Source organism: Schistocerca gregaria, chromosome 2 (genome assembly GCF_023897955.1).
Source record: "Schistocerca gregaria isolate iqSchGreg1 chromosome 2, iqSchGreg1.2, whole genome shotgun sequence".
Taxonomy (NCBI): Eukaryota; Metazoa; Arthropoda; class Insecta; order Orthoptera; family Acrididae; genus Schistocerca; species Schistocerca gregaria.
Window position 1 is genome coordinate 257498575 of NC_064921.1, and position 12812 is coordinate 257511386.

General features: G+C 42.2%; 1 protein-coding gene across 1 annotated transcript in view; it reads right to left on the bottom strand.

Annotated features, from left to right (window-relative positions):
• Positions 1 to 9845: 9845 nt before the first annotated feature.
• Positions 9846 to 12812, bottom strand: part of LOC126336817 (methylosome subunit pICln) — a 55716-nt gene continuing 52749 nt past the window's right edge. The window contains exon 5 of the mRNA XM_050000876.1: positions 9846 to 10219. Within this exon, the coding sequence (XP_049856833.1) occupies positions 10113 to 10219 (107 nt within the window). The 3' untranslated portion in view covers positions 9846 to 10112. The remainder of the gene's footprint in view (positions 10220 to 12812) is intronic.

A 12812-nucleotide genomic window follows, 5' to 3' on the forward strand; every position in this document is an offset into this window, starting at 1 on the left:
CTTCTCCTATCTGTCCACTGGAGAGCCCACGATGACTTGTGTGGTAGTAACCACTTTCCCATCTTCCTGTCCTCCCACAGCGCCATTCCCCTGGACGTCTACCAAGCTGTGCTTTAAACTAGGCAGAATGGGAAGCTTTCACCTCAGCTGTCACTGTTGACTCTCCCCCACATGGTACCATCGATGTGGTAGTTGAGCGGGTCACGAGAACGATCATTTCTGCGGCAAAAAATATGATCCCTTGTTCTTTAGGGTGTCCCTGGCAAAAGTCAGTACATTGGTGGTCGTCAAATATCACTGAGGCAATTAAAGAGCATCGGCGAGCTGTACAGCGACATAAGCAGCACCCTTCCCTAGAGCACCTAATGTCTTTTAAATGGTTCTGTGTCCGCATTTGCCGCCTTATAAAAAGACGGAAACAGGAATGATGGGAGCGGTACGTCTTGACCATTTTTGGGTGCCGTATGTCACCTTCCCAATTTCGGACGAAGATCAGACGCGTTTCTGACTATCAGACCCCTACAGGTGTCACTGGCATTAACGAAATTGCCGAGCACTTTGCTGAGCACTGTGCTTGAGCCTCCACGTTGGTGAATTATTCCCCAGCATTTCGCATCCTCAGACAGCGGATGGAAAGGAAAGCCCTCTCATTCACTGAATGTCATAGTGAACCCTATAATGCTCCATTTACAGAGTGGGAGCTCCTCACCGTCCTTGCACATTATCCCAATACAGCTCCTTGGCCAGATCGGATCCACAGTCAGATGATCAAACACCTCTCCCGATTACAAGCGACATCTCTTGTCATCTTCAACCGGATCTGGTGTGATGGCGTCTTTCCATGATAATGGGCAGAGAACACCATCGTTCCAGTGCTCAAACCCGGCAAATACCCACTTGATGTGGATAGCTACTGGTCCATTAGCCTCACCAATGTTCATTGTAAGCTGTTAGAATGTATGGTGCGTCTGAGGTTGTGTTGGGTCGTGGGGTCACGTGGCCTACTGGCTCCATGTCAGGGCAGTTTCCACCAGGGTCATTCAACCACCGATAATTTAATTCCCTCAAGTCTGCCATCTGACATCCTTTTCCAAATACCATCACCTGATTGCTGCCTTTTTTTGATTTACAAAAAGCTTAAGACATGACCGGGCAACATCATATCCTTGCCACATTATATGAGTGGGATCTCCGGGGCCCGTTCCCAGTTTTTATCCAAAATTTCCCATCGCTCGGTACTTTCCGTGTTCAAGTTGGTACCTTCAATAGTTTCCCCGATATCCAGTAGAATGGAGTTCCACAGGGTTCTGTATTGAGTTGCAGATCGCTCTACACTGCTTCAGCTCTACAGAGCCCTTGTTCAATCCTGCCTTGACTATGGGAGTCTGGTTTATGATTGGCCGGCACCCTCAGCTTTGTGTTTACCTGATCCAGTGCACCACTGTGGTGTTTGACTGGCAATGGTAGCTTTCAAGACGAGTCCGGTGACCAGCGTCCTGGTGGAGGCCGGAGGCCGTCCATTGAAGGTCAGACGTGCACAACTGCTCACCAGTTACGTTGCACACATTCATAGTTCTCCTGCACATCCGAATTACCATTTCCTTTTCCCAACCACGGTAGTTCATCTACGGCATCAGTAGAGCAGCTCAGATTGCAGTTCGCGTCCAGTCCCTTCTGTTAGAACTGGAGTCCTTTCTGTTACCACCTCTCCTTGAGGTCCATTCATGTACACCGTTCATCTACGGCATCAGTAGAGCAGCTCAGATTGCAGTTCGCGTCCAGTCCCTTCTGTTAGAACTGGAGTCCTTTCTGTTACCACCTCTCCTTGAGGTCCATTCATGTACACCTCTATGGTGTACCCCCAGACCGCGGTTTTGCCTGGACCTTTCACATGGCAATAAGGACTCAGTTCACCCCATGGCTCAATGCTGTCACTTCCTCTTGATTCTTGACATGTAGTGGGACCATGAAGTGGTTTACTCCCGACAGCTCAGTGGCTGAAGGTCATGTTGGCTTTGTGTATGTTCATGGAGGACTTATTGAACAGCACTCCTTGCCAGATGGCTGCAGTGTTTCCACTGCAGAGCTGGGGGCCATTTCTCATGCTCTTGAGAGCATCCGTTCATGCCCCGGCGAGTCGTTTCTTCTCTGTACTGACTCCTTGAGCAGTCCACAAGTTATCGACCAGTGCTACCCCCGCCATCCTTTGGTAGTGACCATCCAGGAATCCATCTATGCCCTGGAGCAGTCCAGTCGTTCCGTGGTGTTTGTGTGGACCCAGGCCACATCAGGATCCCAGGAAATAAACTTGTCGACTGCTGGCCAAACAGACTACACGGAAACCGCATCCCCGTAACTGACCTGCGATCATTATTACGCTGCAGGGTTTTGAGCTTTGGGAGACGGAATGGCATAATCTCAGCACGCACAACAAACTGTGTGCTATTAAGGAGACTACGAATGAGGGGAAGTCCTCCATGTGGGCCTCTCGCAGGCACTCTGTGGTTCTCTGCCAGCTCCACATTGGCCATAATATGGCCAACTCATCCGTCATGAGGATCCATCTCGATGCCACTGTGGCTCACATATGACTGTCGTCCACATTTTGCTGGAGTGTCCACTTTTAGCCCCTCTGCGGCGGACTTTTAGTCTTCTCAGCACCCTACCTTCAGTGTTGGGCAACAATGCCTCAACAGCAGATTTAATTTTACGTTTTATTCATGAGGGTTTTTTTTATCAACCATCTAAGGGAGGGCATTTAGCTTTCTCTCTGAGACCGCCACGCTCCCTCCATTTTAAATCTGTTGCACTTTCTTTGCATTTGTTGTCTTGGTGGTTGTCCTTTCCCTACATGTGTTCATCCTGCCTTGTCTTTTTAGGGTGGACATTTTAATGTGTTGCAGAGTGGCTGGTTTATCCTCTTTTATTATTGTGATCTGCCAGCCCAGACCATCTGCTCTATGGTTTTAATACCTCCTTCTGATTTTCCTTGTGGTGTATGTTTTCCCCGTTTTTTTTGTTCGTTCCATTTGTTTTCATTTTAGGTGTGGTTCCCCATTCCTTTTCCCCCATTTACTTTCTCAAATGTACTCTGGGTGTTTTTGTACCTTGAGCCTTGCTTCCATTAGGAAAAGGGGACTGATGACGCTGTAGTTTCGTCCCTTTATATCCCCAACCAACCAACTAACGAATCTTCCGTCCATATAATGTGAAAATTGTATGGGTTTCCATTTGGATGATGCCAGGGCCTCCTCCTCAGAGCACTCCATACATAAATTCGCAACTACATGTGAGAGTGTGCTGCACAGTGTGACTCCTTCCGTTTGTTCAAAGTATTCTCCATTAAACAGAAAATACGTGGAGGTTAGGACATACTTGAAGACACTTGCGGTTTTCTCACCAAATTTCTGACCAATAAGTTTTAGAGACTCTCGTAGAAGTACCCTGGTGAATAACAAAATGACATCAAACTTACCAGGATATCTGAGTCTTTCACTCTGAAGTTGTCAAGGCTATTTATAAAATTTACAGAATTGTGGTTGTGATGAGGGCATTTATCCACATAAGGGCTTGGCACTTCCATCAGGTTTTTGTCAGCAAATATGTAGGTGTCCTAATGTTGCTGACAATGGCACCCCATCTTGTGGATTTTAGGGAATTCATAAAGGCTTGGCGTTACAGGCCCTTGAGTTAACAGTTTACTGGCAACACCGTCTGCTAAACCCGTGTCCTTGAGAAGACCCCTAGTCTTGTTCTCCATCTTCTTTGTGGGGACAGTCTTGATCTTCGTGTAGGGGTCATCATCCAGCAGCCTCTGCATCTTCTCAGTGTAGTCCTTGTGGGGAAAGAACAATAGTAGCATTAGCTTTGTCATAGGTAAGACAACTATCTTGGAGCACTCTCTCATGTCCCAAATAGCCACCCTCTCCATGCTGGTGATGTTCAACTTCATGGGTTTAGTTCTCATCAGAGCACGACAGGTTTCATGAAGTACTTATTCAGCTGCTACAGGTGGTAGTCACAGCGCAATATGTTCAACTGCACTGACGGTGTCTGCAACTGATGTGAGTGGAAGCAAAGTTAAGTCCCTTCAGAACTGAAACAGTACTGCCCCTTAACTCCATGTCGGTGAGATTGATGACTGTCTTGCACGGGGCCTCCAGTGACGGTTTGTCAAAAAATGATTGGCCAATTGTAAATGTAGTCTAAATAGCTGCTGCGAGTTTTGCTCAAGAATCGGCAGGTAAATGCACCCTCTCAAGTAACAAGGTAATGCTGGCCTGATTCTTAATTCTCCTGGCTACTGCAGAGTCAATGTGATGTTTGACTTTAGCATAGTTTTGTACAATGTTCTGGGCATGACATCTTTTAGAAATGTAAGAGCACTCATCAAACAGCATCTTCAGTGGTGCAGCTTGTCAAATTTCTTCATGCTTTCCTCCCTGTGAAATTTGACTGTATATTATGTGACTCTTCAGTTTTTCCTGGTGTATTTGTTGATCAAACAGTCCCAAGTGTACTGCAGATGCATAGTGTCCAATGGTCACAATATTTGTCCACTTTCTCAACTGTGTGATGTGTAGTTTTACACACTGTTGAAAATTTTCAAGGAAACAAAAAAATCAAAATGCTCCCATCTTGCTAAATGATAGACTAATGGAGAAATCACTGCAACGGAGGATTCAACAAAAATGAATTCTTTAATTCTGAATCAATTTAGTGCACCTACTTCCACAGGAATGATAAAACATGGTTTGCACTGAAGTTAATCGAATAAACAACAATACTTTTTACTTTAAATGAATTGTTTTCTGGTATTACTTCTGAATGAGAAGTGCCTGCAATACAGTAACTACCATTAAATGAGTGTTTTGCACCATTAATTTGTATATATATAATGTGGTTCTTTCTAGATACTCTACAACCCAATATGAAGTGGTTCCCATTCTACCATGTAAATATATCTTCCCATTCTATGCATTTGTTGAGCACAAGAAGCATCGATAATTGAATGACTCTTTGTGTGCTGTAATTAGTTTAATCTTCGTTTTCCTCTCACTATGGAATTGATACGTAGGGGTTTGTTCCTGAATTTCTCACTCAATACTGAATCTTCAAATTTTGAAAGTAGCTTTTCACAAGACAATTAATGTCTGTCTTCGAGAATTGTCTGTTAAGATTTTTCCAGTATTTGTGTGGTATTCTTTTGTGGATCGAATAAAATCTGTGTCCATTTGTGTCGCCCTTCGTAGTAGATGTAATCTGTTTTTCCTATTTGGTTTGGGTCCCACACACTTCAGTTCTCTGGTAAGCAATCAGTGGCTTTACCTACAACTGAACCTACGTGATCAGTCAGTTTCCCACATTCTCCACCAATTAACATCCAGATATTTGTATGAATTGACTAATTCTGATTATGACTCACTGGTGTTGTCATGTTGTAACCACACTCAAGTTCAAATCCGAAAACAGGTTTGTCACAGAAGTATGAGATTCAGCACTGAAAGCACATTCATTATGAACACAAACATAAGACAGAATCGAACTCGTGGATGGAGAATGTGACTATTTATACAAACATTGAATATTATAGTATACAGAAACGTTACAAATCAAACAATGGAAAATCCAGGATGGAATAACCATATGGAAAGGATAGATTGTTAATTACTACATAGAGGCTACAATGAGTTGCAAGCAGGCACAGTGAAAATATCTGAAATAACAAGCTTTCAGAAGAAGTCCTTCCTCAGAAGGCGTTCGGAAGAAGTCCTTCCTCAGAAGTAGAACTCTTATAATTCACACACACATTTGGCTTATGTCTCCAGCTACTAGGCCACAAATATAAGAAATTTTGGGTATCTTAGAAGTGAACTATAATTTTTTTTGCAGCTTTCCACTTAATGATCAGTCTGTCACTCAGTAGCTTCAACCAATCACATTTAATGTTTACGGTTGACTACTTCTTGATTTCTTGACAATGTGGACTTACTCTGCAGTTTCACTAGTGCTGGCCGCATTGAATTTGTTTCTTTGTGCAGTAAATTGGAGCCTGTAAGTGAGCATTCTACACGAACTGGCTACTAAACGAAGTAAACCTCTTTTCAGTGACTCCTATATATTTTGTTGCTCCAGTGTTTTACTAGGTGAACAGATCTCTCATAGGTCAAAACAATGTAAAACAAGTGACACACATAACCTCACATAAAAGAACATATTAGAAAGGTGTTTAAGAAAAGAACATATCAGATGCCTCTTTGTAGCTGTTAACACTGTAGGCAGTGCCTCTTCTCTGTGCCTCCTAACACACTGCTAAGCCACAATGCCAAAGCATAAGTGACTCCTTCACAGCAGGTGGAGACGTTGAATTTTGTTAGTGTCCCCTGCCCACACTTTTTTCCTTATCTCTGCACATATTTCAACAAAAAAGTGAACATAGTAGAACATGATTTACTAACTATTTAAAAATACGTCTTCAACTCTCGCGAACATCTTTTGTTGGCCTGAGAGAATAATAGTGGAACATGCTATCCCAAAGACTCTGATGTTACACTACACCTTCCAGAACTGATAAATTCCAGACAAATAATTGCTAGTGATCCGGTTTGAATTGACAACCCTCAGTATGCCAGCCAGCAATGCTAAACATAGCAATAGCGTAGTCATAGGATATTACATTTCTGCAGTTTGTAAAGTGCACTGCTTTACATTTATGAATATTTAAAGAAAGTTGCCAGTCTTTGCTCCACATTGAAATATAATCAAGATTTCATTGAATATTTGTGTAGCTTTCTAAGACAATACTTCATTATGGATAACTAAGGTTGGTATTAATTTTTTTTACCTAGGAAGTTAATAACAGTTTCCTTGGTTGCCACAGAACCCTGCCTAATTCTAAGAGATGAGATTAACAGTCTGGCCCATAACCTTTATTATACACAGTTCAGCTACATTAATGTGACAGCAGCCTATGTTGGACATCAACGTGCAGTAACCAATCACAGACTGCAGGTGGCAGCGCTAGCAATGGAGAGTATATAGAGAGTGTGTGTGTGTGTGTGTGTGTGTGTGTGTGTGTGTGTGTGTGTGTGTGTGTGTGTGTGGGGGGGGGGGGGGGGGGGGGCGCACTTGGTAAACAGTGCAGTCACTGTAATAATGTGGAAAAGGGGTGATTTGTCTGACATCCAAAAAGGCATGATTATTAGCTTTCAAGGCAGGGTTGGAAACATTTCCAAAGTGGCAAAGTCTATAAACTGTTCACATACTGCTCCTCAGATTGTGATTCCCAATTCCTGATGACATAATGTAGTGTGGCTTCTACATGTCAGTGATTGGTTGTCTTTTAACACCAAAGCTTTGGCCTGCCAGCATATACAGGGTGTTACAAAAAGGTACGGCCAAACTTTCAGGAACTATTCCTCACACACAAAGGAAGAAAATATGTTATTTGGACATGTGTCCGGAAACACTTACTTTCCATGTTAGAGCTCATTTTATTACTTCTCTTCAAATCACATTATTCACGGAATGGAAACACACAGCAACAGAACGTACCAGCGTGACTTCAAACACTTTGTTACAGGAAATGTTCAAAATGTCCTCCGTTAGCGAGGATACATGCACCCACAATCCATCGCATGGAATCCATGATGCGCTGATGCAGCCCTGGAGAATGGCGTATTGTATCACAGCCGTCCACAATACGAGCACAAAGAGTCTCTACATTTGGTACCGGGGTTGCGTAGACAAGAGCTTTCAAATGCCCGCATAAACGAAAGTCAAGAGAGTTGAGGTCAGGAGAGCATGGAGGCCATGGAATTGGTCCACCTCTACCAATCCATTGGTCACCGAATCTGTTGTTGAGAAGCGTACGAACACTTCGACTGAAATGCGCATGAGCTCCATCGTGCATGAACCACATGTTGTGTCGTACTTGTAAAGGCACATGTCCTAGCAGCACAGGTAGAGTATCCCATATGAAAGCATGATAATGTGCTCCATCGAGCGTAGGTGGACATCACCAACAATGCCTGCCCAAAAGTTCACAGAAAATCTGTGTTGATGACGTGATTGCACAATTGCGTGCGGATTCTCGTCTGCCCACACATGTTGATTGTGAAAATTTACAATTTGATAACGTTGGAATGAAGGCTCATCCGTAAAGAGAACATTTACACTGAAATGAGGATTGACACATTGTTGGATGAACCATTCGCAGAAGTGTACCCGTGGAGGCCAATCAGCTGCTGATAGTGCCTGCACACGCTGTACATGGTACGGAAACAACTGGTTCTCCCGTAGCACTCTCCATACAGTGACGTGGGCGACGTTACCTTGTACAGCAGCAACTTCTCTGATGCTAACATTAGGGTTATCATCAACTGTACGAAGAATTGCCTCGTCCATTGCAGGTGTCCTCATCATTCTAGGTCTTCTCCAGTCGTGACTCATAGGCTGGAATGTTCCATGCTCCCTAAGACGCCAATCAACTGCTTCGAACGTCTTCCTGTTGGGACACCTTCATTCTGGAAATCTGTCTCGATACAAATGTACCGCGCCATGGCTATTGCCTCATGCTAATCCATACATCAAATGGGCATCTGCCAACTCCGCATTTGTAAACATTGCACTGACTGCAAAACCACGTTCGTGATGAACACTAACCTGTTGATGCTACGTACTGATGTGCTTGATGCTAGTACTGTAGAGCAATGAGTCGCATGCCAACACAAGCATCGAAGTCAGCATTACCTTCCTTCAATTGGGCCAACTGGCGGTGAATCGAGGAAGTACAGTACATACTGACGAAACTAAAATGAGCACTAACATGGAAATTAAGTGTTTCCGTACACATGTCCACATAACATCTTTTCTTTATTTGTGTGTGAGGAATGTTTCCTGAAAGTTGGCCGTACCTTTTTGTAACACCCTGTATATGGAAAGGTTTGTCCATCCATGTTAAGATGTGTCATGCTTTTGCCCATCTGGCATCAGTAAAATAACAGTTGACACTGGTAATATCTGAAAAAGTGAAGCAAAGTTTGAGTATGTATTGTTTTTCAGACTTCAGTTAAAGTAATATGATCACATATAGTGAAGTAATGATTTTAGCATTTCATATTTCGTAATGAGAGTAAAGTTTGCAATCGATATGGTACTAGGATTTGTTACTGCAGAGTTTACTTCTGTAGATTCATTTTTTGTATGTGAGGGGCAAAGCAGGTGCTTATTTCTTAGATAATGGAATAATGAGATGATAAGAAGCAAGCATATGAGGTATAATTATGTGGCAATGAAGTAATCAACTAATAATGAGAAATGTGTTAGGTAGGGTGTTAATGGTTTTGGAGCCTGACTTCGCAGTAAATTTATTATTGGGAATGCACTCCTCTAGATAAGAAGATTAGAATCAGAAAGTTATGATTGAACTAGCAGACATGAATGATAACGAAATACTAATTGTGTACAGATACATATGGTTTTTATATTAAAAACAAAGATTCCAAGACTTACCAAGCGGGAAAGCGCCGGCAGACAGGCACAATGAACAAAACACACACACACAGAATTACTAGCTTTCGCAACCGATGGTTGCTTCTTCAGGAAGGAGAGGGAAAGACGAAAGGATGTGGGTTTTAAGGGAGAGGGTAAGGAGTCATTCCAATCCCGGGAGCGGAAAGACTTCCCTTAGTGGAAAAAAAGGACAGGTGTACACTCGCGCGCGCGCGCGCGCACACACGCACACACACGCACACACACACACACACACACACACACACACACACACACACACACACAGCCTAACTTTTTTAATATAGCTTGTCAGGACACCAGACAGAAAGAAATAGTGACAAAAATAGTTTTATTGACAAATTTATTACAAAGGAATTTTCTGCCATTTTACAGAGATCAACTCCAACATTCGGTCTTTCAGACTGTAAAAAAAAAAAATAAGAACTAGCTTTAAAATACAAGAATATTTTGTTTCCTGCTTGCCTGAATAACACGTTCATGAAGTGATGTTTATAAACAAACAAATGAGAAAATGTAGTTAACAAGTCAAACAAACAGAACAACAAAATCAAAGCAGGAAAGAATTGCCACAAACGTTCTTAATTATCTGGCTCACAATCAGCATCTTCAAACTGCCCAGCTTCTGTTTCCATTGGCTCATCTTGTTGCAGTTGCTGCTGCCCATTTGCAGCAGTGAACGAAGAATCTGAAATTAAGTCCGAGAACAGTAAAGTTAAATGTTTAGCACCAGGTAATAAATTTAAAATTTTCTTTTAGTCCATGTAATTCCATTTCAATCATTTATCGCATATTTTATGAGAACTCTGTGCAAAAAGGGTTTCTTGGTAATGTTCTGTAATAGCATAAGGGGGTTCAATTCACACATGGATATGTTCTGGGGCGGTGATAGTATCTTGCTTAAATGAGCACATGCATCAGATGAAAATCTTAGATGAAGATTTGCTACGAGATTTAAGGAGAGTTGAGGCACAGACGTTTCTGGTAGAGATATTACATTTGTATTCTTACATTATGATTCTTCTTTTTGGATGGGGGAAACATGCTACTTAGGAGAGAACAGATGAAATGCGAGGGCAATCTTATGATAGACAATTCTATAGGTTGGGCCTGGTGATCTCATGGTAATGCACATAACTGGAAACAGAGAGGTTGCGGAATCAAATCACAGTCTGCCCAGGGAAACTTTTCAGTCTGCCTTTATACTAGCCTTCACCTCCCAATGATGTGAAGATATGCCAGGAATGATATGTAGTTCAGATTCCACATTCAGGTAAATCCCCTTTCCCCATTACGTTTTCTGGGGTAGGTTAAGGGTACAACTCGCCAAAGTGGCATCCAACTACAAGAACTTGCAAATAGGCAGCTGAACATCCCTCTTGATGGACTCTTAATCACCTCTAAGAGTTCACTTTTAGTGTTTCCGTACAGCTAGCTACACAATTCTTATGTTGCTGGACCTTCTCAGGGAACAGCCAGTCACAAGCTGCCAGTCAATTAAGACACTGTTAATAATCATAATAAAAACCACCAACCTCCATTACCGTTTAACATCCACTGCTGGGCAAATGCTTATTCCATGTCAGTCTTCACTTATACAAATCTGCACTGCTCCTGTATGTTTTCTAATGTATTCTACCAACCTTTCAATAGATTTTCTTATCAGCCAATATTTTTCTAAAATCGATTTTGTGAACACATGTTTGCCATCACAGTTTATTTTTACAGCCTCAGTTGTCGGTTGAATATATTCTAATTTCAATGCCCCCCAAAACTATGGATCTTGCTGACACGGGGGGGCGGGGGAGCGGGGGCTTACAGACTGCAACAATACAGGTAGTTGCATCATAGGCCATTCACAACACAATGAAGGGATACCTGTGGATAGCAAGACTAACCCAAAGTCTCAGAAGAGGGGCTGCAACTTTTCAGTAGTTGTAGGGGCAAACATTCAGGTTGGTTAACAAATCTGGGCACAAGCGCCTTGTGCTGGTACTGCAAACATCTGCAAGTAAGGAGAAACTACAGCTGTGACTTCAGAGTGAGCTTTGGACAACATTAGACTGAAACAGAGGAAATGAATACAATAGAAAACAAACGGGTAGCTTTGAGGGATAAAATAGAGAAGGCAGCAGAGGGTCACAATAGAAAAGACATGGCCTAGTAGAAATATTCCAAGTAGAAAGACATGGCCTAGTAGAAATCCTCGGATAACTCAGGATACATTGAATTCAAACTACCAAAAGGAGAAAAAATAAAAAACTGCAGCACTTTAATCAGGAGAAAGGAATATAGATGTTTAAGAAATGAAAGAGAGAGAATGCAGACTGACTAAGCAGGAATGGCTATATAACAAATGCAAGGCTGTAAAAGTAACAGAACTGGAGGAAAAGTGGATGCTGCGTGTAGGAAGGTTAAATAGACTTTTGAAGAAAGAGAAGCAACTGTATGAACTTCAACAGCTCAGATGGCAAGTCAGTACTAAGCAAAGAAAGGAAAACTGAAAGGTGGAAGGCATATATAGAGAGTGAAACAAAAGATAATAGATAATAGAAAGATAATAGAAAGAGGAGAAGGAGTAGGTGAACAAGAGATGGGAAATACGATACTGCGAGAAGAATTTGACACAGCACTGAACAACCAAAGTACAAACAGGACCCATCGAATAGATGAATTTCTCTCAAAATTATTAAGACCCTTGGAAGAGGAGCCATGACAAAATTATTCCACTTGGTATGCAAGATATGAGACAGGTAAAACACCCTCAGACTTCAAGAAGAAAATAAAATTCCAATTTCAAAGAAGGCAGGTGCTGACAGGCATGAATATTAACATTAATTATTTACAGAAGAATGGAAAAAACAGGTAGAGGCCAACTGCCGCGCGATCTAAGGTGTCTAGCAATGGTTTGTTTTATACACGGGCGTTGAATTTACGAAACTCAGGGAAAAAAGACACGTTTTGGAAATATCTTTGATGTGCAGCAACGTGTACGCTCCATATTTTCGTATTACAGAAGTATACATTGGAATTCCACCAAACACCGCCTGTTACTTTCCGAATAATTGCAACTGAGTCTGCGATGCGCTTTTGTAAGCCAGTCATAGTTCATGTCATGTGATCTCGCCAGCCGATGACAGCGGATATTCAGGGCATAGGACACATGATGTAGTCAGCCAAAAGCAACATCACTGTTAAGTAGCGCTAACACACAAACAGGAAACGGTAATGGTTTAAATTAATACACATAGTGTTACTACAAGAAAATAAAAGCTTTTACT